This window comes from Drosophila hydei, unplaced genomic scaffold (genome assembly GCF_003285905.1).
Source record: "Drosophila hydei strain 15085-1641.00,03,60 unplaced genomic scaffold, DhydRS2 tig00000125-arrow-arrow-pilon, whole genome shotgun sequence".
Lineage (NCBI taxonomy): Eukaryota > Metazoa > Arthropoda > Insecta > Diptera > Drosophilidae > Drosophila > Drosophila hydei.
In genome coordinates this window covers 14,266-39,245 of record NW_022045669.1, presented here as the reverse complement: position 1 = coordinate 39,245, position 24,980 = coordinate 14,266, and the positions used below count along the sequence as shown (strand labels likewise).

The 24,980-nt window shown below is 41.7% G+C and overlaps 3 protein-coding genes across 5 annotated transcripts; 2 read left to right on the top strand and 1 right to left on the bottom strand.

The window, feature by feature from the left end:
* The first annotated feature begins 882 nt into the window (after window positions 1-882).
* LOC111595249 (neurotrimin) lies at window positions 883-4,348 on the top strand. Its single transcript, XM_023308894.2, has 6 exons — window positions 883-1,203; window positions 2,680-3,159; window positions 3,217-3,663; window positions 3,722-3,787; window positions 3,875-4,009; window positions 4,073-4,348. Exons 1-6 carry the CDS (start codon window positions 1,041-1,043, stop codon window positions 4,267-4,269), a joined length of 1,488 nt encoding a protein of 495 aa, XP_023164662.2. The 5' UTR covers window positions 883-1,040; the 3' UTR covers window positions 4,270-4,348.
* LOC111595250 lies at window positions 4,297-5,793 on the bottom strand. The gene is made up of 4 exons (XM_023308895.2): window positions 5,330-5,793; window positions 5,158-5,271; window positions 5,037-5,096; window positions 4,297-4,982 (listed from the first exon to the last, which is right to left on the bottom strand). The coding sequence occupies exons 1-4, from the start codon at window positions 5,729-5,731 to the stop codon at window positions 4,359-4,361; spliced, it is 1,200 nt and encodes a 399-aa protein (XP_023164663.2). The 5' UTR covers window positions 5,732-5,793; the 3' UTR covers window positions 4,297-4,358.
* Window positions 5,794-6,570: 777 nt separating this feature from the next.
* Window positions 6,571-23,808, top strand: LOC111595252 (titin). Of its 3 annotated transcripts, none has more exons than XM_023308897.2 (7): window positions 6,571-6,658; window positions 9,958-10,144; window positions 20,990-21,220; window positions 21,276-21,598; window positions 21,676-22,233; window positions 22,467-22,653; window positions 22,707-23,808. In XM_023308897.2, the coding sequence occupies exons 2-7, from the start codon at window positions 10,084-10,086 to the stop codon at window positions 22,862-22,864; spliced, it is 1,518 nt and encodes a 505-aa protein (XP_023164665.2). In that variant the 5' UTR covers window positions 6,571-6,658; window positions 9,958-10,083; the 3' UTR covers window positions 22,865-23,808. The 3 variants fall into 3 exon arrangements, with proteins under 3 accessions (XP_023164665.2, XP_023164666.2, XP_030078948.1); XM_023308898.2 differs by having other exon boundaries at window positions 6,576-6,658; window positions 9,979-10,144; XM_030223088.1 differs by having other exon boundaries at window positions 6,596-6,658; window positions 9,943-10,144.
* Window positions 23,809-24,980: the final 1,172 nt, after the last annotated feature.

Below are 24,980 nucleotides of genomic sequence, written 5' to 3'. Positions count from 1 at the left end.
CTTTTAAATGTATAAACACAGATAAATTCTTAAATTAAAGATCTATATATAATGAAAGTGCAGTCTAACTTAAATTAAAGACACACTTTCGTAGAGCCCAAGGGGAGCACATGTATAAGAGATTTATTTACTATTATGCAACTGTTCTATGGATACGTTCGTAAATGAATTTATTTTCATGGCTGCACTTCCGGTAAAAGTTTGTTATTATAATTGAAATCTTTGCATTTGGTTCACAATTCTAATGATACACAAGGGGAGCCTCTAGAGGGGGCTTAAGTGAACGACTGGGAGTGTGAATGTGTGTCTGATCCGATGACAATGCTGTGGCCGGCGGCTATATAGCATGCATACATACATATGTATATTGCGGCACAATGACATTTTATCTCATGATATGCAACAGGAGCACGTTCTTTCAAGCGGCAAACGTAATAGATCAGCAGCAGCAGCGGCAGCAGCAGCATCTGAAACTGAATCAAAATCCGATTCAGAATGCTGAACGAACTAGCGATGCATGGCACATGCAAATGGACATGCTTTGGCGAGGGCGTGCAGAACGCTCCGTTGCATTCTATAGATACGATGCCTATATGCTATGTACTCTACTCTATATATATATACGTATGTACAGTTAAATGTGTTCCAAACTGGCACACAACGCCTTGCTGAACATCGGAAGACATCTAATCAACCGGCATCCCAAAAAGAAAGAGCAAGTGACTTTTTGAGCTGTCTTCATCGTCGCCCCTGTCACTGTCACTGCCGCTGCGCTGCCGCTGTTGCTGCCACTGTCGCCGTCGCCATCGCCGTCGCCGTCGCCGTCGCCGTCTCAGTCTGCCAAAGCCAGGCGCAAGTGTTCGTCAGACTCCCATCGGCTGCTCAAGCGTTCAGTTGAGCTCGGGATTTCAAGCGCGCCGGAACAGTGGACCCAACTGAACAGTTAGTGACACGCGCCCAAGTGCAATTCGCTTCGATTAGCCGTTGAAACATTTGAAGTCGGTGCCTCTAATTCAATTACAAATCTCAGTGTGTGCAACATGTGTGCTCTATTGGCAGCGCTACTCGCTCTACTGCTGCCCCTCAGCCAGTGCGAGCTCAACTTTAACAATGATCTTGAGAATAATCAGAAATTTAAAAGTGTTCCCACTACCATCAAAAGCTACGAGAACGAAACTGTGCTATTGCCCTGCTATCTGGACAGTAAGCGAGATCAATTATAAATATATCCATATATTTATAGCTCTACGTAAACATTATTAACTGACCGTATTAGTTAGCCAATATAATAGGCCTTGAAAGTGCGCCTTTGTATGGCCAATTGGAGGCAACAATAACATTTAATTTGTCAATCTAAATTGAGTTTCTTAAGCATTTCGAATGAATGCACAAAAGACAGCAAAGGAAGTTCGTTCATCACAATGGATTTTCTGCTTCTCTTTATCTATAATAGACACATAAAACTGGATTTGATTAATTTCATTTCTACTAGATATGTCTCTGAAGTAAAAGCAGAAGAGGCTACAGATTCTTCTGTAAATTGCATCTACAAAATCTAAATTATAGCTATTTATATATTTAAAAGCAATTTTTAAAAATATATAAAAATTCCTTAAATTTACAGCACTCAAATATTTGGCAAGTTAAGCAGCCTGAAGCCTGGTGAAATTGGTTTTCATGAAGACTAATTGCCTTCAGAATATGTAGAACCATCTTAAGAGCATTTCTTTAAATTATTTAATATTCATTTATATTTCGTAAATTACAACTTTTGATTAAAATTAAATTTAGCGCTCCTTTGACATATGAAAACAGGCAGAAATAGCCATATTTTCAGTGGAACCAAGGCGCAGTGGTAGAAGAAAAATGCATTTATTTTTATAATATGCAGCCTATGAGTTTTAAGATATGTTGTCTATGAAGATAACTAAGAGCAACAGAATTTTATATACTTTACTCGTTTTTCAAGCGTTTTTGACGCAATGAGTTCGAGTCGCAAAGCTCGAATTGCCCAGGTCAGGTTACAAATATACGAGTTTCTTTAACAACAAACAGAATTTTGTATTTATTAAGTAAATTTCAACTGATAATTGCCCCTGCCAAAGCCTTTCGAAAGGCCTTAAAAAATTTTATTTCCCACATTGATATTGTCTGCTGGAGCTAGTCAGCTTTAGCTCGTTTGCAGAATCTAGTCTAGAGTTCATTTTGCTGACTTGAAAAAATTCAATATTTTATTTATATGAAATATAAAGAAATAAAATCGGAGACAGGAAAATGTCATTTATTATTATTTTTTAAATATATGTGTAAATACTGTATATATAATAATGTTTCAAATTGTATCCAATTGAAAACTATCTGAAAGTATTTATAAATATATATATATATATCTTTAATATAATTTTAAAAAACTAAATTAATATTATTTAGCTATATAATATATATATATATAATAAAAATATAAATAAGATTTTTTAAATTTTATGAATTATTTTAATAATAATATACTGTATTAAATTTTAAAATATTAAATATATTTTTATATCAAGTAAAAAAAGGGCTTAGCTTTTCCCTTTTTTAATAGAAGAATTCGTTAATTGGTTTGTTGAATCCAATTTGTAACTAAAATATATATATATATATATATATAATAACATGAAGCAACTCGCCTATCTGCAGCTCCGTTTCACTATGTGCGCTGGCACAGGGACGATGTACCGTTGGTAGACTCGCGACATCCGGAGATTCCGCCGCCGGAACGCATCGTGCTCTGGTCCAATGGCAGCTTGCAGGTGTCAAATCTGAAGTCGGAAGACACTGGCGACTACTACTGTGAGATCATGTCGAACAGCAATCATGCCGTCCAGGTGCATGCGATCGAGGTGCAGTCTGAGCCCAGCATCGCCATCGAGCCAAGCGGAGTGCTGGAGCTGTCTATTGGCTCCACGTTTGAGGTCGTGTGCTTGGCCCATGGTGTTCCACAGCCGGCGATTAACTGGCGACTGAATGGCAACATCCTGCCCGATTACAGCAGTACAGGCAATCGACAGAGTCACATCTTTGAGATCAAGTCGAGGACTATGTCGGGTCTGATCGAGTGCCTCGCCGCCAACGGAGTGGGTCAGCCAGCGGTGGCGGGCGTACAGCTGCGTGTTTTGTGTAGGTTTGCAGAGTAACGTAATCAGAGATTAGTAAGTCTCATCGATCCACTTCTAGTTGCTCCAGAGTTGACGCTGCCACAGACTGTGGTTTATACCAAGGTTGGAGATCGGGCACAGCTGGAGTGTATTGTGGAGGCAGCGCCAATGGCGACGTTGCAATGGTTCCATTACGGTGTGCCCATTCAAAACGGCGCCCACATCAGCAGCCATGAGACGGAGCTGGGTGCCAGCAGTCACTCCCTGGATAGCTACGTGAGTCGGGTCAAGCACGTGCTGATCCTTAAGAAGGTGCGCGATGCCGACATGGGTCAGTACGAGTGCCGAGCAACCAACTCGATTGGCTTCAAGAGCACCACCGTTGAGCTGACTGGACGACCCATGCCCTGCATCTTCAAGATCAATCCCGGCACGCAAAGCTCCACGTCCCATGTGCTGGTCTGGCAGACTGAGAGCATGCTGCCCATCATGGAATTCAAGCTCAAATTCCGACAGATCCCATCAGGTAAGCCTATTTCTCTTAACTTTTTTCAGTATACTTACAACTTCCGCTTCTTCCGCAGCAAATATATCAAGGCCAATTCGAACAAACTGGACCGAGCTGACAATTCCTGCTCAAGTGACTATTGGTAAGGCTTAACAGCAAAGAACTGGGTTCTATCAGAGACATGATTCTGGTAACGTTATCTTATTTTACTTGCATTATCAAAATATAGGTCCTATTTACATAACGTCTTACACACTGCACGGACTGCAGCCAGCGAGTCTATTTGAGGTCTCAGTTCTGGCGAGGAACAGCTTCGGCTGGAGCGATAATAGTAAGACCGTGCGATTTGCAACTGGCGGTGAAGGTAAGACTCTTATCGTGTTTATTTATTTTTATTTTTTAACAATTTTCTTATTCTAATTTAAAGTCGAGCTGCCCAACTATTCGACGGAATCTGAGCTGCAATATGACGCAACCGAGGAGAGTTTTGACAACGAGATTACGCAGAGATCACAAGTCTTCACAGCCAGCATGATACATAATGCTGCCACACGTTGCGGCTACAGCGAGCTGGCATATCTAACGATATTTATAAACATTTGTCTTGCTATGCGCTATACATAACATAAGTATATACAAATATAATTGTACTGAATTCCATGTTCCAATAAAATAAATAATAAATACAGCAAATTGGCTTCTTATCAAGCAACTCATGCTTCGCTGGCTGCTTGATACGCAATGGTTTGCAGATTTAACTCTTCTGGTTCACTTTCCGTTGAGATACACCACAAGGCGTCAAAGACGATCAATTGCAAAAGCCCTGAGCCCGCGGCACAGTCCTCGAATGTTATGGGTGGTAGCTCCCTTTTGATGTGCGCGCCGTATATCTTTAGCAATTTGTTGTTGAGGCCAACCAAGGAAATTGGTTTGTCCAGATGCTCCTCGAAGTTCCACATTGTATTCAAGATCTGAGGCAATTTATTTACATACTCCATCAGCAGCAAAACGGCATTCATATTCTTTGTTCTATTACCAGAGCATAGACTGCACAGCTGATCCCCGTACGTGCTCTTCGTATATATCTCGTGTTCCACACGCATCAAGATCCGCACACAGGCTGAGCAGAACATATTCTGCAAGGTGCTCCGCAAATCATAAATGTCATAGAGCGTAGGTGGCATCGCAAGGCCACTAGCATCCACTAGCAATGCTACAGCTGGCAGACCGAGCCGATTCGTGTCGCAAGCAATGGCCACAATGTTTTCAAGCTTATTATCCTTAATAGTTCCCAATACGTAACTCAGCGCCTTCGCAATGTTCTCCGGTGTAATGAGCTAGAGACGAATATGCTGATGTTAAGCAAAGTTGCTATGCAACAACTAACTTACTGTGGTCTGCAGCTCAGCATTATCCACATTCAAGCTGGTTATATTCTCTGTCGTGATGAGCTAAATATTACTGTATTTTTAAGTACTGTTTGAGTGAATAAATATATCTTAAGCTACTCACGGGCCACTCAAACTCCTCTATCTGTTCATCCCAGCTGCGCAATTTGGCCAAGCTTCTTGCATAGCATAGCTTATGCTCTTGGCCACAAGTCCGAGATACGAAAATTACAAAAATCTGCAAAAAAAAAGACTCTTTTATGTGTGTTGTAGCAACATAATCTCTGTGAGCTGACCTTATGAATGTATGGCTCTTGTCGCACCAAGAATTCATCCATATTGAGCATGTACGTCTTGCTCCGATCGATGCGACTGAGTACATCTGGATGAAAGTATTCCAATCCTTCGCCATCTTCTGTTCTTCTAACACGCTCGAGTCGCCATCGAACTTTATTGGACAACAGCCCAAACTCTGTCTGACTGAACATTTTTACTTCGGCAAAGTCCTCCATTTGCACACGAGCTCCAAATTTTGCAATGGAGCCTCTTCTTGGCCGATTTGGCACCTGGGGCTCCTGCTGCCGGGCAGCCATCAGGCGCCCAAAGCGCTCCTGCTTTGAGCCATCCGTATTTTGTGCTCGCGCGTACAATTCACGTTCCAAATCCTGTGAACTGAACTCACTTAAAGGCACATCCATGATTCAAGTTGTAAACAAATATTCGCGCAGTATTTTTCGCACTGCTACAAATTATCAGTGTTGCAAATGTATGTCACTTATCAATATATCGATATTTCGATGACAGCAATGAGCAGAAAAAATATCGTATTAAATATGGTCAATAACGGCTTTCAAAAAACCTTGTTTTGCAATTAAAGGTTTTTAATAAAAATTATAAACAAAATATACATTTAATATTAAATAAAACCTAATATTAAATAAAATAAATATTAAATAGTATCTATAAATAGTAGTATATTTTCTTACTTCACCTTTTGTATTTAAAAATTGTATGACTAAGTGCTTGTATTTGTATTTATTTTTATCAGCAAATTTATAAATGAAGTCAATTGGGTTTTTTAAGAATAAAAATAAATAATAACACATGACTTCACTTAATATTGATAACATGTATGATGCTAAAATTAAAAATATTCTAATCTTCCGAATGATAACAACAAAAATATATAATATTTATAAATAAAGTATACGCCATGAGCTCCAAAAATGTGACCATCAGCGAGTATACCCCAGTGTTCATATAGAGGGTATTTGTTCAGTATAGGGCTTCCAATCAGTGCAAAGCCAACAACAGTTGACAATGACATTGCGAACATCTTCTCTGGACCCACACACGCACTGTCTGTTTATCTCTCTCGCTCAGATATATTTGGCGCCATAAGAGCAACGCGGAAGATTTTGTTTACCTGCGGCAGCAGAAGCAAACTGCCCCAATCTCTCTGTTTCATTCCGTTGGTTTCAGTTGGCTTGTGGCTCCCAACTGGCATCAAGCACGCGCTGAAGAGTAAATGATTTCAGTTCTCTCTCAGAAAGCGTCGCGACGGGTACGAAAGGCCGTGTAGCGCACAGCTAAAAAATATTTACTCCTATCAATACTACCATTAAGTACTTGAAAACTTCAATTTGTTTTGTGCGCGAACACATATACAAGCATACAAACACATATGCATGTGTGTGTATGTGTGTCTAAAAGAATAGTTGTATCTAACGTGGGGCGGGCCAAAGCTTTGTACGGCATCTGAATCAAATGAGTTTAAAAAAAGGGGCACAAGTTCGTCACGACGTTGAGCGAAAGCGTTGCAAGTGCAAGTGTTACAAACTTAAAGAGCATCTGGGCACGGTTACCTGGTCGTAAATCAAAATTGCTCGTGCAATATGTCGTCGCTGCCAGTTGGTTGCCTTTTGTAACGCTTTAGCCGAATATTTGTTGTTGCTGTTGTTGTAGTTTGTGTTGCGCCTTCTTCATCTCTCCAATTCTCTCTCTCTCATCGTGCACTGCTCGCGTTGTTCGCATCTCAACGACCAGTCGCAGGCGAACGCAAAACCTGTTTCCATAGCTGCTCCGTGTAAATGGCACAGGCACAGGCGCTTCACTTTATCCATTCTTTACCTGGCACTGGCGACAGCGGCGGTGGCGGCGGTGGCGGCGGCGGCGGCTGCAGCTGCCCCAAAGTCAAAGAGTTACTCTATAACTCTGTGATTCATAATCACAAGAAATGTTGCCACAAGCCTGAAAGCAAATGTGGCATTGCCCAAGCGCATTCGAATTGTGGCCCCAAATGCATTTTGGCACTCGCCGCACTCGCAATTAGAAACACAACAATAACAACAAATACAACAACAACAACATCATCATCAGCACGTAGAGCTTGTGCAATATGCAAATACAAATGCAAATGCATTGGCCGCGCATTCTATAAATATGTGAAAAATGTAAAATACTCGATGCAGTCGATGTCGTCTGTCGCCGCTGTTTGCCGGCAAGCCCAGTCGACTGTCGAGAGGCAAACGAAAGCGAAATGAAGGCACCGAAAGTTGGCCGAGAAAGGAAATGGAAATTGGAATATGGGCGAATGGAAAGGGGAACTGGGAACGGGAAATGGAGAATGGCGGCTGCTGTAGGGCAGCAGGAGCAGCTGCCACAGATGAGAGAATGAGAGACACAGAGAAGGAGTACAAAAAGTGGACAGAAAACATCGATTGCTTTTATTTACAGTACAAAAAGTTTTCAATTCCATTTGCAAGGCGCGCATTTTAGTTTTCAGTTTTCAGTTTTCAGTTTTCAGTTTTGATTCCCATTCCAAAAAATCGTTGTAATAGCAAACGGAGCACAGCTGCAGCTGCTTCACATACGGACACACACGCACGCACGCATACAAGTGCATCTCTGCTTCTGTGTGTTTGTGTGTGTAAACTTGGAGCGCAATGTAAATAAACAAACGCCAAAAAGACCAAAAACAAGACGACGTCAAGACAAGCAAGCAAAGACTGTTAAGACCTCGCCTCAAGACACTGACATAGGAGTGAGCGAGAGAGAGAAAGATAGAGAGAGTGAGTGAATGAGTGATTGAGTAAGCGAGAGCTGCTCGGCGAGTACTTTAGTTAGAAATTCTGATTGTCAAAGCTTCAAAAATACATTTAATTCAAGTTTATTTTCTTAAGCAAGATTTTAGCTCTGAATAAAGCAAGTGCAACGCTTGTAATTTGCTTTGAAACTAAATGTAAAATAGAAAATTGTTCTCATACTAAAAAAGGACTGGTGAAATTTCATAATAGCTTTTAAGAATATTCTTTTTAGTTTAGTTTTTCAATTTTGCTATATACATTAATTGACCCTCGTATCAAAAGTCCAAAGACTTTAGTACCGTTGCACGTTCACCATTGATAAAAATAAAAAGAATCGTTCTTGATAACTAACTTACTTTAGACTCTATCACATGATTTAATAAACAGAGTTGTAAGCATTTAAAAATAAATAGTAAGTAATTCGAATTAATTCCAAGTTCCTCAATCCAATTATCCATATCAGAAATAAACCATCAAAAGCTAGTTTCAAACGGAGTTTGCAAATAGCATTTCCTATTCATTTTAATTTGTATCTGGATACTGATTTTGTTTACTGAAAACAACAAGTTTTGTGATTCAACTTAGTTGCGATAAGGTTAAAAAAATCGTTTAAGATACTTCTAGAGTCTTAACGAAATATAACTGAAAAAAAACTGAAGCAAGCAGTCATAGGGCGATAAATAATACTCATCCGCCAATTGTTCGCCTATGCGAAAAGTAAATATGTGAATAGATAAATGAATATTTGGTATTCGTTAGCTGCTTTTAACTGCAACAAACTGAAAGCTGATTGCGAGTGTTGCAAATATATTTTGTGAGTGGTTCACATACCAGAACATGTATACACCATTGGCAAACATGCTGCATACATATATTCAGCTGTTTATTTCGATGTTTGCATCAGCATACGCTAACTGAGCGAATCCATTGCCGTTGCCAGTGCAGTTGAGATACATTGAAAATTACAATGATGGAAATTAAACAATTGCTTAGATTGATTAGTTGAAAATATTGTGACTAACAGTGCAATTATTTGTCAATTAGTTTTGTATTTTTAAAAAATTAATTTCCATGAGTTTGTCGTTGGAGAAGGGTGTCGAGGCTTCGCTCTGCTTACAATCAGTTTTTTTGCTTTTTGTTTTTTCGTTTTTGAGTTTTCGCATTTGCACATTAATTTATTTACATGCATATATATTTGCATGCTTTTCAACTTGGCACACCCTCTCTCCTGGCGCCCCCTTGCCACGCCCTGCCCAAACACCACATCGACCCAACACGACCCACTTTTGCAGCACTTTGGCATTGAACGAGCCACAGGACAGAGAGACACAGAGAGAGAGAGAGGCGACAGAGGCTGGCAGGCAATGCGGCGAATTAGTGAGCAAAGCGAATTCTAATTTTCGCACTGAGATCATAATATCACTGATTCTCGCCGCTCTGCAGTGCTTGCATAACCACCAAGGCGAATATTAAAAGCCATGTTTACCGTTTAGCTGTCAATCAGCTTCCAGTTGAAGCTGCGATTTCTAGCGCACAGCTGCGAATTCCAGCTTAAGTAACTCCGGGCTTTAGGTTAAGGTTTTTGTTTTTGTTTTTGTATTTTTTTTCGTTTCTGTTTCTTTTTTTCGCCTGATTTCGAATGCAATAATCGCGCGCGCTTTTCTTTGATTTTGGCTTTGGCCAATTTTTGCGTTTCCGGTGAACACGACGCGATACGCATAGGAAAACAGAAGAATTTAGTTAGCTTTACGGTGCCCAATTGGGCAGGCAATTGATTGTTGTAGCAATTAAGTGGCAAATTAATTGAATCGACTTCCAACAAGACATATTAATTGCAGTTAACAATCTACCTCCGATAGCGCAACAAGCTCAAAGGCAAATAAGAATTTGAATAGTGCGCAAGCTGCCAAAAACAAACCAAAAACAGTCAAAAGAAAAAAAAAACCAAGTTAAAAGCGATAACAATGAGAGGAGCTGCGACATGGACGTTACTCATTTGTCTGCTAATTGGACTATTTTATGGCGGTAAGTCTCGCGGGTATTGGCATGTCGAATGATATGTACCAACGATATGAATTGGATTAATTTAATTAACACTTAAAGCTAACCCTAGAGAATGCCAGACGAATTACGCCCCTTAAATAGATAGATTTATGGTCTATATAAATTGATATTGCTGTGATTTGTTGAGCCACACAATCCACACAAAAAGTATTATTAATTTTAATCATGCCTCGACTTCGACTTCATTCATGATTTGAATTCTACTGCGGCGAGCCTATAACTGTTTATAGGCATAAAATATAAGTAAAATATTTCACTTTGATTGCTTACAAAGGTATTTCAGTTGTTCAACTCGAGCCATTGTCAACGGGCCTTACGTGCCTGCTAAAATTATGAATTACCAACGTTTCGTATTCCATATTAATAGCAATGAGCAAAGCTCTTAGCTCTGCGATTAGTTTATAACACCATCGCGATCAGTCGTTCGACCTGTAAAGACGTGAATTCGAACAGCCTTCGCTTAAGCTCTACTGCTGCAGAGTTCTAAAAATAGAACTTTGCGGTGCATTCTTCAACGCAACAGCAACAAAAACCGCACACGCAGCGTTTTCTTATCGCTTGCTTCCGCGTAACTCAATTGCTTTAATTGTAATTTACGAAATTTCGTCGCTTGGCGCGAGTGCGCCTGCACTCAAAAGCACAATCCGCGATGACATCTAATGTCAATGACCGCGCTACAGCTGTAAAGGTAAATGCAGAAATGCAAGCCCAGCTTAACGTTGTGATGGCAAATAGGCAAGCCTCCATCATGCCAATAAACTCAAAAATAGATATCGCCTCCGTGCAAGGCATCACTAACAACAAAAACACGAAACGTAAACAGCCAAATTCACCAAAAACCATCAAGAAAAGGCTCATCTTCGACGAACCAAGCACCAGCAATGCAGCATTAATATCAGAAAATCGATTTTCACTGCTCGTAGAAGAAGATGAAGACTACAGCGAATCACCTGTAGCTCCAGAAGCCCCAGTATTGACCGACCAGCAAACTACACCGAAACCTCGTCCGCCCCCCATATGGTGTCCAAACATCAAGTCTGTGGCCCTACTTCAACAGATAATAGATAAAGTAATTGATGCTAAATCATACGTAATTAAGCCAAAGAAGAATAACATAGGTGTATTAACCCAATGCAGTGAGGACTATCGCAGAGTTATAGACCACTTTACTAAGCTGGAATTGGAGTTCCACTGCTACCAGCTTAAGGAGGACAAACCATATAGAGTCGTGTTCAAAGGGCTTCACTCCAGCACTGATACAACACTAATTAAAAAGGAATTGGAAACCAAAGGCCACACAATTACAAATGTGCACAACCCACTGAGCCGTATGGACAAAACACCGCTAAATATATTTTTTGTTGACGTGGCTCAGGCCCCCAACAACAAAGAAATTTTGGACATTCGAGTTGTCTGCAGGCAACGCTGCACAGTGGAACTGCCAAGAAGATACAACGACCTGACACAATGCCATCGCTGTCAAGAATTTGGACACACACAACGCTACTGCCACAAAGCTCCCAGGTGTGTGCGTTGCGCCGGGAAACACGCATCCAAAGACTGCACCCGCGAAAAGGACCAGGCACCAACTTGTGTGCACTGTGAGTTACAGCACCCAGCCAACTATAAGGGCTGCCAAGTATACAAGCGGTTGCGCAAATTGCAATCCCCAGCACAAAAAAGGAGTCCCACACAAACACCGTCTACGGGTCCGAGTACTGCTTCCGAAATTACAAGGCCCCGGAGCATTACCCAAGCCACGAGCTTTGCAACGCCTATTAGTGGTGTTTCTTACGCACAGGCCGCTAGAGGTGGACCGTCAAATAAGAATACCACAAGTGACACTTTGTTCACTGAAATGCTTCAGCAACAACAACGTCAGTTTGACGCAATTAATGCCGAGCTCAAAGCGATGCGAGAAGTACAATCCCAACAAGCAACCATGCTAAACAGTTTAATGGCCATCATAACCAAGCTTGCCTACAAATAATGGCTTTACGTGTGGGTATCTGGAACGCCAATGGCCTGAGAAACAAGACTCAGGAACTGGCTGCGTTTCTCTCACAAGAAAACATAGATATAATGTTAATAACAGAAACTCATGAGTGCCCCACTACACAAATTTTCGGATACGAACACTATCAGGCTCATGGTGAAGGAGCAAACTGCTTTGGTGGATCCTCAATCCTCATACGAGCAACAATACCGCATACACCTTTACTGTCAATTTGCAACGCAACAATGCAGGTCTCAGCCATCACCCTGCCTACGTCTATTGGAGCGATCGAAGTTGCGTCAATTTATCTTCCGCCAAACACTGGTCTGTGTGATCATCACATGGAACAGGTTCTAGGCCAAAGGTTGAATAAGACCCTCATCGGCGGCGACTGGAATGGATGGCACCCATTTTGGGGAAGCAATAGTGCGAATCGTCGCGGAGAAGTCATATTTGAGGCGATTCAAAACTTACAATTCAGCATATTGGCGACTGGAGCCCCCACCCGTTACCCAATTAATGGACACAGGCCCTCGGCAATCGACTTCGCTGTCTACAAAGGCATCTGTGACCGGCAATTGACCATTGAAGAATCCTTGGACCTATCCTCTGACCACCTGCCACTAATAGTCACAATCCACGCGCAGCCACAGCCCTTGCCCATTAGGAAACAACTACTGCCAGCAGGATCAGATTTAGGAGTCTTTAGGCGCGAGCTCCATTACTCTTTGCACATAGAAATGGAACTTAACACTCCTGAAGACGTGGACTACGCAGCAAACAAACTGCAGGAAGAAATAGTCAAAGCTGCGCACCAAGCCGCCCCACCATCTTGCCAAACAAGACAACAGTCTCCGTACAACATCCCCCTCACCTTGGAGGCCCAACACCTACTAATACACAAAAGATGGGCCAGGAGACGCTGGTTAAGATTACGCACGCCTGATGCCAAATCCACGTACAACGAAGCCACGAGGCATCTTAAAGCTGCTCTCGCCCTGCTTCAAAAGAGGTGTATCAGCGATGCGCTGGTACGAGCTGAATCGCCCACTGACGCAGAGTTTCAATTATGGAAATTTACAAGAAAGCTCAAACGGCAGCCAATACGTCGACATCCCATTCGGAGCATTTCTGGTTCCTGGCACATTGGTGACGAAGCTCAAGCTGAGGCTTTTGCAAACCACCTTCAAGACCAATTCACGCCGGTGATTACCGCAGAGGCCTCAGAAATCGAAGCAACAGAAGACATCGTTCTCTCGCCCCTCCCAGCTGAAGACCAGATAACTGGATGTACAAAAGAAGAGGTTCTTGAACACATCAGAAGAGTGAAGGCAAAAAAATCCCCTGGATATGATCTAATAAACGGCAGAGTCCTTAGAGCACTGCCTGACTCCACCATAGACTACATAACTATGGTGTACAACGCCATGCTCCGCATCCGGCACTTTCCAGCCTGCTGGAAGCGCGCCGTGATTGTGATGATTCCTAAGCCTGGCAAACCCGTGGGAGAAATTGAGTCGTACAGACCAATTAGCCTGTTGCCAGTACTCTCCAAAATATTCGAAAGAATATTTCTGGAACGAGTACTGACACATCTGGGACGCCAGGAGGCCATTCCAAACCATCAGTTTGGCTTCAGGAGACAGCATGGAACACCGGAACAGGTTCACAGAGTTGTGCACCATATCCTTGGAGCCTTTGAAGAAAAGATGTACTGCTCTGCCGTCTTTTTAGACATCAAACAGGCGTTTGATCGAGTTTGGCACCTGGGACTGCTGCAGAAAGTGAGGACCACCCTTCCAGCCCCATTTTTCGCGTTGCTATCCTCATACCTTATTGGAAGAACCTTCCAAGTGTCAAGGGGGCAAGCAGTATCCTTGACTAGACCAATTATGGCTGGAGTACCACAGGGTAGTGTTCTAGGCCCAACACTTTATACTTTATTCACAGGAGATATGCCAACTCCCGAGCCAAATATAGGAAGTACAGATGCAGTACTCATAGCGACCTATGCAGATGACACCGCCATCTTATCACGTCACGTATCTGCGCAAGAAGCTTCAGACTCACTACAAAAATATCTGGACTCTTTCGGACGCTGGGCAAAACGGTGGTGTATCACCATTAATGCACAAAAGTCTGTACATACTACCTTCGCCACTAGAAGAGGAGATTGCCCAAGCGTTGCATTGGGGCCCACTATTCCCAAAGCCTCAAAAGTAAAGTACCTTGGTATCACTCTTGACAGAAGGCTGACTTTTAAAGCGCACATAAGTCAAGTAACCTCAAAATGCAAAAGCAAGCTAAAAACCCTCGACTGGATGCTGAGAGCTTCAAGCAAGTTGTCTTACAGCAGCAAGGCCGCCATCTACAAGGCAATAGTTGTCCCAACCTTCGTATATGGTATCTCTCTATGGGGCTCCTCGGCGAAGACTACAAGGAACAAAATTCAGACCCTGCAGAATAAAGCACTACGCAGATGGACTGGAGCCAGCTGGTTTGTAAGAAACTCAGTCTTACATAGGGATTTAGCAATTCCCACAGTTGCTGAACTCATTGGGCGACACAGTTCAAGATACGCGGACAGACTTGCAGCGCATCCTAACCATCTCGCAAGCAACCTGGCTATAAACAACAATAGGCGAAGACTGAAGAGATTGCATCCTCTAGACAATATAAGAACTAATTAAGATAGTAGCTACAAGTGCAGAATAATTGGCATATCTGCCCTCCCATTAGTTAAGGTTTAGAGCTAAATGCGCTATAGAGTCTAAGACAATAAGCTGCAACAAAATAAAGAAAAAAAAAAAAAAAAAAAAGTTTATAACAGAGTGAGAGAGAGAGAGAGGGAGTGTGTGTGTGCGTGTGTGTAGCACGTGGTTATTATCATAGAAGATAAGCTCATATCTTATCTGAATTGAATTTCATAAATTTCATAAAATGTTGATAACGGTAAAAATATGGAGTCATTTGCACCAGAGCCACTATGAGCCATGTGGCAGCGGGCAGAACGAGAAGAGCAAATATTTGCTGTCAGTTTTGATGTCAGATATTTGCTAATGCCAGACACGCAGCTAGTGCCGCCTGGCACAACGCCTCCGCCTCCGCCTCCGCCTCCGCCCCCGCCCCAAACCCCTTTAAACGATCTCTGTTTTCATCCAGTTCTGGCTGCCGCGGTTACACACGATGTCGACTGGCTGTGGGTCTGCTGCCATTTGGCCAGCGGCCCACCAAGAATGAACAATTTTTAATTAAATGTGCGCTTTTCCAATTTTAGGCATGCGATAAGGCAGAAGCCAGAAGCCAGAAGGCAGAAGGCAGCAGCATGTCGAAATCTGACAACCCCGAGCATATATACACAGCGTTTCCTACCATATCAGTTCCAGCTAAAACTTTGCACAGCAGTCCATAAAGAGCCAAATACATAAATATATACATATATATATACATATATCAAAATAGTCTCTTTTTCCTGTAGCTCGACTAGAGAGCAGCAAGTTCAAAGCATATTTATGGTTGCTCTGTAAATATTTGGAAATTTAGTTGTTGCATCAAAAATTTAAAAGAATTTGACGGATGTTGATATAATAGACAGCTGTACGAAAATTATGTTTTCTTAACTCATGATTACAACATTTATTAGATAGACGCTCTGGCATTGAGCAACTCTCTCGCTTCTATCTGTATCTGGGCTATCTGTAACTCGTATTGATATCATTAATTGATATGCCAACTGACACACACACGCACACACATACACACATATGCATATAATGAGTTATAAATGAATTAAGATTTAGACAATCAACGTTTTAGCCTTGGCCTATTGACATTAGCCAAAACCCACAAAGAGCTTTGGAACCTATCATAAAAATCCCTGCAGCCTCTATCAAAAGAACTTTAATTGGCCTGTTAATTCTTTTATTCTGAAATAAATTAAAATTTTTTAGATTGAAATCTATAAAAAAGATAATTGCCAATGGAATTTGAATTATGATTTGGCATTCAATTGTAGCTGAAACTGATGATAAGTTTTACAAAATGGAAAGAAATACATTTGAACTAAAGCAAAAATCAATAATTAGCTGAGCCATATATCGATCGATATATATATATATATATATATATATATTTGCTATGCATGTCGAAGTTTAGCATTTGAAGAGCTTGAAGCATAAAACTGCTCCAATTAAACATTTCCAGCCTTAGCCAGAGTTCGATTTGAAAAATATTTATGAAAATTCCATTTGAATATGCGAAATTATTCATTTGCGGCATTTGATCAATCAGAAACCGCGGCACGCCCTTGCTGATCCGTTTGGAAATCACATTTCCCAGTTCACAGTCACGGGTGAAGCACATGTACATATATATCTATATATCTATATATCTATATATATAGATATATATACCTATGCTTATGTGCGTAGAAATGCTTCCGAAAGTTCGATCAGTGCCTTTGCCACCGCCAAATCAATTGATTTCAATTTAATTTCCCTTTTGTTTTTACTCGTTTTGTTTTGCTTAATTAGAGACGTTATGCAAATTCGTGGAATCGCATTATGTTCGGGACAAATAGACGGAATTCAATGTATGCCTGACCAATCCGAACAGCCTTTGGCACTGAGGCATATGCAGCCTAGGGCAGGGCGCGTGACACGAGCACGAAAATTGCTCAACTTATTCGATACGTATCGAAAGCGACTTCACGGTTCAGCAATCAGTAAATTGTTGAAAGCAAATAAATATTTTTCGAGTGTTTACCACGCTCCAATAAGCACAATTCATAGATCTAACTGTACTTCAGATATAAGCCCTAAGCTGCCTCTCTATTATATATATATGAAGTACAATATTCATCAAAGTTTTCGGTGCTTAGTTTGACATGCGCTGGACACGCGCCCATTGCTAGCCGCGATTAACCCGCCCGTGGCCCGCGGCATTTTTATGACCCCAGTCGTTTGTCTCTATATTGCGATCTGCGTTCAGTTTAGCCGACAGATCCAAATTTGTAGTTGGAATTGGCAACAGCCAGCGCAACAGTTCATATTTATTTATAAGCATATTTCATTGAGACAACAGACGTGGCGTTTTATTTGTTTACGATCTGACCCCATAGCCGAATGGTATACATATAAATGTATATATATATGACCAGCATATGTAGGACACGAAATACCATATCGATTGCAGTGTGGTGCAGTGGTGCAGCGGCGCTCACATCGTCATCATCCACGACGATAATGATTAACACGCAACTCGCATTTTATACGTGCTTCGCGCGAATCATCTTGAACTAAATTGAATGAATTGAATGTCGTTCCTGTTATCTGTCCAATGCGACTGACCTTACTGATTTGCCACTTTCTAGCAGACGCCGTTCCATATAGTACAGCTAATCGCATCTGAGCTATTCGCATCTGTGAGATTTGAGAATTTATGTCTTATGCATCAAATATTTATGGCTATGTTTTTGTAGTCACAAACAGGTGATGAGCATGAGCATGAGCATGAGATAATATCTGAGGCAAAACATGTTTATCATAATGAAAGCCGTAAATAAGCCAAATGTGGCTCAAATGCTCGAGTTGCTGAAGCAGCCAAGGGAAAACAATGCGAGACGCAACGCACGCACTAAGCACTAAAAAGCTTAGACAATTATATTTACAAGGTCATAAAAGATACTTGGGCCTGATAAGATAGACTCCCAGTGCTTGACAAATCTTTGCCCAGAGCGTAATGGAGTCTCTGACAAATGTTGGCATAACGAATTGCATCCCTTGACACAGTTGAGCATCCAGCGAGTGCAAGGAATTCAAGAGCAATCGAGACAGCAAATGGCAATTGCTGACGCCAGGCCACGCAGACCGCGTCTAGTCCCAAATGCGTGAGCTCGCAAAACTTATCGTCGAAAGGCCAAAGCTATTACGGCATTGAGCTAGGGTGGACCACATTCATGGGTTAGGAGCAGGGGGCAGGCTGGAGCTGGAGCTGGCGCTGGCGCCGCGACGTCCTGTCGCCTTGCTGAGTATTGGAATTGCAGCTGACAGCGTGGGGCGGCATATGGTAGACTGCTGAGTGGCTGTGGGGCTGTGTAACTGTGTGGCTCTGACATCGATCCAAGGACAATGCGCCCAATGGGAATGAGAGCCTAAAGAGAGCAGCAGCAGCAGCAGCAGCAGCTGACGCATGTGGCAAGCGTCAGGGTCGCCCCTCGAGGTGACCCACTTATGCAAGAGCCAATAGACTGCCTGGGCATGGAGTGCCAATTGGGCTGAGACCCTTTTGGCCTTGACTCAGGCAACGAAATTTCGCCGACTAAAATTGCAATTCCAGTTAAAGGTCTTGGCCGCAGGCTCTCATTCTCTCCCGCTCTCTCTGTCTCTTGCTGTTTATCTGCCAATTGTCGCGCTGGCAAAAGCGATTTCTGGTTTGCCATAAATGGCTTTAGCTTGTGTGTCTATCTTTGTGGGTTTTGGATAAGATAACTAGCCTCGCCGTTTAAGGTGCAAACACTTTTATATCGGGCGCTGATAATACTTGAAGAAGTACCTTGAATTGGCTTGAGTAATGCCCTACCTTCCAGACGCATATTCATATTCCATATTCAAATTCAGTTTGAAGTCAGTTGATGACGCTATGACAATGACTCATTGCCGTGCTCAATGAATCGTGAGATTGGAATTGCCGTTAGATGTGACTCGTATAGACATGCCATATCCATGGCCATAACCGTATAAGGCATGCAAATGGTATTTGGCGATTTCTGAATTGCAGCGATAAATTCGTCATTCGATTTGCATATTTCGATCGTCTTTAACAACGTGCACGTAATTTGAAAACTAATATTAACTTTTCTTATGGCCAACTTCTTTATCGTAGACAATTGGGATTCCAGCAAATCAATTTCGTCTCTTGATGTCTGTGCAATTAAACATTAGAGCTGTCTTTATTACTATTGGCTTTTCCCCTTTCTTTAAAAGCTAAGCAGTTAAAAGCCAGATAATTGATTTACAGCTCAGTTGCCATTAGGCTCGTAGCGAAAATGAAAAGCCAACTAATAAAACGTGAGATATTTGCTCAAGGCAGTGAGGTCTTCTACTCATTTCTGTATACTCAACTGAAGTCTTCTATCGACTTCATGGAAGTTGCTGATTAGTTATAGAAAATATTTGATCTATGTGTGACCTAAGCTTGTCTTAGAGATATAGATCAGATATGCGAAAGGAAGGACGGACGAATGGAAGGAAGGACGCACGGAAGAAAGGACTGAAGGTCGCACGGATAGACTGAAGGACTGAACTACGGATGGATAGACTGAAATACGGACGGACGATGGATGTAAGGATGGACGGGTGAAAGAACGGGAGGACGGACGGAAAGGCTGACGGGAGGACAGATGGAAAGACATACGGAAGGACGGAGGAGAGGACGGACGAAAGGACGGAGGAAAGGACGGACGAAAGATCGGACGAAAGGGCGGACGAAAGGACGGACGAAAGAACAGACGAAAGAACGGACGAAAGGACGGTCGGAAGGACAGACGAAAGGACCTACGAAAAAACTGACGGAAGAACGGAATGCAGGACGGACTGAAGGACGGAAAGACAGCACTCAATTGCCTTGGCTGTTGCTGCTTCTTCAGTATTAAATATATAGTTTATCGAATACCTCACGCTGGCTGTATATTCATTTAAGTATTATGCATAAAAGTATTATGACCTGAACTCCCCTTTACAATAGGCTTAGAATATGTTAATAGACACGTCTATCTGCTGACTGAAGCTTGAAGAATAGATGGTTTTATAGTTAACTACTCTAAATACCTTACACGACCTTACACTCACTATGACTAGTCTCAGTCTTTGGAGAAATGGTGCTAATTTAGAGAGTTTAAACAGGCAGGAGAATAGAAGCTAGTTTGACTTGGCTAGAAGAGCTAACAGCTTCAAGTGTATTGCACTCTTTTGGCTCTTATTACCATGACGTGAGGTCAGGGCCACTCAACCACTCCATCGTCTACCAAATGGTGCTATTTAAGCTTAGTTCACTGTTGATGCTTAATGAGGTTCTTGGTTCTAAATGAACTTATTTGATCATTAATTTATTTAACTATTTTTATAATTCGTTTTAATTCATTCAATGCGGCACCTCCAACTCTTAAACTACATTTCTGTAGACGAACTCAGCTGTGTGACTAATTTATAATCTCCCAGATTAGAGCTAAATGTCATCAGCGTCATAGAGTCAATAAAACTAAGAGCATTAATCAGCAGGAATGAGACATGCTTAAAAGAAATTAATGACTAAAGTTAAGCAAGAATGATTATGAGGCAAAAGTAAGAATGGGAAAGGCTAAGGATTCGTGTGGCAAGGACTCATGTGGCTAATTATATTAGATAAACGAAAACTAATTGGCATTAACTAATGTGTATTGCCTGAGCTGATATGTAGCTACAGTTGGCTGTAGCTGTAGCTTGCCCTGGGTCAAGCCTTGTTGTTGCCGGCATTTCCTGTCAAGGTAGGCGTTGTTTGCCCATCAATGGGTTCCGCTCTGTTTCGCCCTTTTCGCAAGTCAATTTCCTTAAAAGTTGTAGATCATATGACCTGGGCTTGCTGTTGCTGACTTCTCAGTATCGTGAAATGGGGTGTGAGTTTTATCAATTCCAATTAAGAGCTACCCCATGTCAACAAGTAATGTAAATATGTTGTACACTCGAGAGTTAACAACTTGAACACATGACTCACATATGTGAGGTGACGCGCTGGGGTTTCTATCTAAAGCTCACTTTCAATTGGTTCGCTTTCAGACATTTGTCGTGCGTCACCGATTGGCGGAGAGGATGCCCCACTTTCGGACTACCAGGACGATGATTATGATTACGATGGCGAGGACGAGTCGACAAACTCAGAGGGGCCGCCCGCCGAAATTGTGGAAGAGGTGCAAAGCGAGCCGCCCTACTTTGAGCAATCAGATGTTAGCATCGAGGCCAGGCCAGGTGATGATGTGATCATCAATTGTGATGCACGCAACTTTGCAAGTACGTAGATCATTTCAACTGGCTTCCATATAACTCATTCGCCTCCGATTCACAGTTAAGAACATTGCGCTGTGGTACAAGAATGCCACACTCTTGGCCACCGGGCAGAGTGCGATCAACAATCGTGTGGAAGTCATGAAGAACAACTCGCTGCGCATTACGGGCGTGACGAAGGAGGATGCGGACGACTATTACTGCGAGGTGTTGCCGCAGAACGTGAGGCAGCATACAGCGCTACGTGTGGGCGCCAAGCTGTCGATCCTCTGCGACGATCGCGATGCAACGGATCGCTCGCAGACGTTCAAGCAAGGCGACCGACACAAGCTCACCTGCCAAACGTTCCTGCACACCAAGACAGACATCAAATGGTCCTTCAATGTATGATCGATGATTGCATCGAAACCATCCTCCAACTGTGCCTCATTCTAAACTCTCTCAATCCCTTCCCTATGCAGGGTCAGCGGCTGCACACATCGGAGAAAGACGCTGCCGAGGGCGTCGTAGTGCTGGACAATGTGGACGAGGAGAACGCTGGAGTGTATCAGTGCCTCGGCGACGATGGCAGCGCGGATCCACCACATGGCATGGTCACCATCGATGTCCAGTACAGCCCCAAGGTGTCCACCCATCGGCATCACGTCAACACTATTGAGGGCGACACTGCGGAGCTCTACTGTGACTATCGCGCCAGTCCCATTGCCATTAGCTTCTTCATCAAGGACGGCAAGACGCTGTCCCTGTCCGAGAAGTACTCGATCAAGAACTCGCTGCACAAGGAGCACAATCGCACCACGCTCATCATCAAGAATGTGGAGGCCAGCGATCTGGGCGAGTATCTGTGCCACGTTGAAAATGCCATTGGCTCCAATGAGGTGCGCATCCAGCTGAGCTATCACCCCGAGACGCCGCAGTTCGAGAACAGCTCCATCAATGGCAATGAGATCACAATGCACTGGCTGGTCCGCAGTCTCCAGCCTCTCTCCGAGGCCATGCTGGACTACAAGCTGTCAATGGTGGGTTTCACTTAGATGGAAAGTTCTTTAAAGCAATGCTGACTTATGAAACAACATTTCAATTTCGCAAAGTCTCATGGAGCATACGCATTTGGGTCTCATATGAAACTATGTGAAATTGACTTTCTATAACTAATTTGTCTAACAACTCTATGCATTCCACAAGAGCCTGAAGGAATTCCAGGAAATTTTAGCCTGAGCCAAAGACTCCTATTAATTACCTTCACTTGCAGTCGTATACGTGGAGCACGGTATCCATCATACACACACAGCGACACGACAAGGACAAGGGCATCTGGAAGATCACACATCAAATGGAACTGACGCCTGGTCTGTGGCATGCGCGCATCAAGACAAAGAATACCGAGGGCTGGTCCAACTTCTCGCCCGACCACGACATACTCATCAAGGATCAAGAGGGTAATCCAAATGCTCAGCCATAAATTTCAGTCATTAACTGATTCGTTCCGCAGAATCCACGGAAATCGACGACGGAGTTGTGCCACCGGATGACTTGGTGCGCGCGGGCTTTGGTGTTGGAGCTGGCTCCAAGAGCAACTCGGCGTGTACGATGCGAATGCTGCCCGCAGTGATGCTAGTCGGAGTTAGTATAGCTATGCTGCGACTCTAAGGAGACTACGATGCAGAGAACAGGGCCGTGGCGACTGTATATACGTGTTTCTCGTTACATGTTTTGCTTGTGCTGTGCCTTGAACCCGGCAACTGGCAGTAGCAGCTTACCCATAAGAAATGCCATTGCACGAAACCGAAAGAAAGAAAATACCCAAGTATTCTAATTATACATGCAAATGCTAATGCGCCTCAAAGGCCCCCACGCAAGGGGGCAATGTTAATGTTAATCTAAATTCAATCAAGCATAGGCATAATTCACTAAAAAACACTTGTGCCAACTACCATAAACAGCAACGATATGGACGATACGGAAGGGAGCTTAGTTTAATTAAAAGTTAAGATGGATTACTGCGACGATCGGTTGAAAACCGCCCAAAACTTAGCATATAATATTTATTTGTTTGTATGTACGGATAGTTAACACTGAAGATTTCTAGAATCCAGCAAATAGAAGGAGATTGAGAATCACATACACGCACACATGCCTGAACTAAGGCTTACGGGAATGTAAATAAAATGAGGGCAAGTGAGGACCGAGTGACGTGTGGGCCGATGATGATCATGGGAATAGGAAAAACTTTTTATTTAATCATAATTTTTCGAATATTGTGAACTTTTGAAATATTAAACGATAACTAGACCAAAGCTTAAATATACATGTGTACCTACCCACATACATACATATGGATAAAATGGATTGTTATATAAGGAAGCAAGGAAGCAGGAAGAAACCCGGATGATACTTATTTATAGTTAAGAGATGAGTACTTATGTAATAACTACGAATATCTATAATCAGGTGAGGAGGAGAAGTTAGTCGCTTATTCATTTGGGCTTCGATTGAAATTTGTTCGCTACAATACCTGAGAAATTGCCATGCAAAACGCCGACCATACAGTTCGATGATATATATATATATATATATTTATGTATATGTATATATATTCACATACAATCAAAAAGGAAAATGATATGAGAATATATATTTTGTATACTTATATTTTATTTAAGAAATCATAAGATTAGTATTGACAAGAAATCAAGAATAAATGTGCCAAGATTGTTGAAAGCAAAAAGTTCCATACAAAACTTTGCCAAGTGCAAAACTTTATTTCGAGAGCCGACCTGTTAAACAAACATGAGAACATATTTAAAAGCCAGTGTCTTAAACAAATATTGTAATGTTTTCTCCTTTAATTTAGTTAATGCGACGATTAAGAATATATATATACATACCGAAATAAATAAAGCAAAAAACTCTTCATTGCACTCTTATTGGATTAATCGGGTCCAAGATTTAAAAGAAATTTTTAAGTTAAAAATATTTTTAAGTGTGGGCAACTCAACTTCTGATTTACTTAGAAACAAGCCAAGAGTTCTTCAGTGAAATCAAAGAGTAATTTTGAAAAGTGTAACTCCAATAAGATTTGTATCTAACCTGAGAGTTAAGGTGTCAGCTGCCTACCTCCATTTGAACATTGCAGCTAACAGATATATTCAAAAGACATGCAAAAATTTATTATTAATAAAACTGTTCAGATTCGAAATCACTAGTAAAAATTCAGACAGAGTAATTTTAGTATAGACTAGTGACAAAATCCTTGTTAAGCAATTTTTATTTATAGTTAAATAACATAACATTTAAGCTCAATATGCTCAGCGACTGATCTTGAGCTGGTTCAATTCAGTTCCTTTGAATTCAGTCAATTCTTTATCTTGTAGTTCGCTACGGTCCAGAAGCTTTATTTTTGATATTAACGAATTTCGAGTTGAGTTGGCTTGAAACAAAGTAAGAATAATTTAATCATTTAATTTAGTGCATGTCAATGTTAAATAAATCGAAGAAATTAAAGACAAAGAATCTACACTAATTTCGAATATTTTAGAAATTAATCAAGAATTCTTAAGCCAATTCTTTTTTAAGACTTGAATTTTAAATTTCAATTTAACACATTAAAAAATATAATTTTTTAATAGTATTTCCATAGCTTTCCTTATTTGAGTAGCAATGAAAATAGTTTAAATTTCTGTATACTTTGGTTTTTAATAAATAAAATCGTTTGTCTTTACAGAGCAGCAAAATGCACGATTAACAATTACTTAAGCTTATTGGA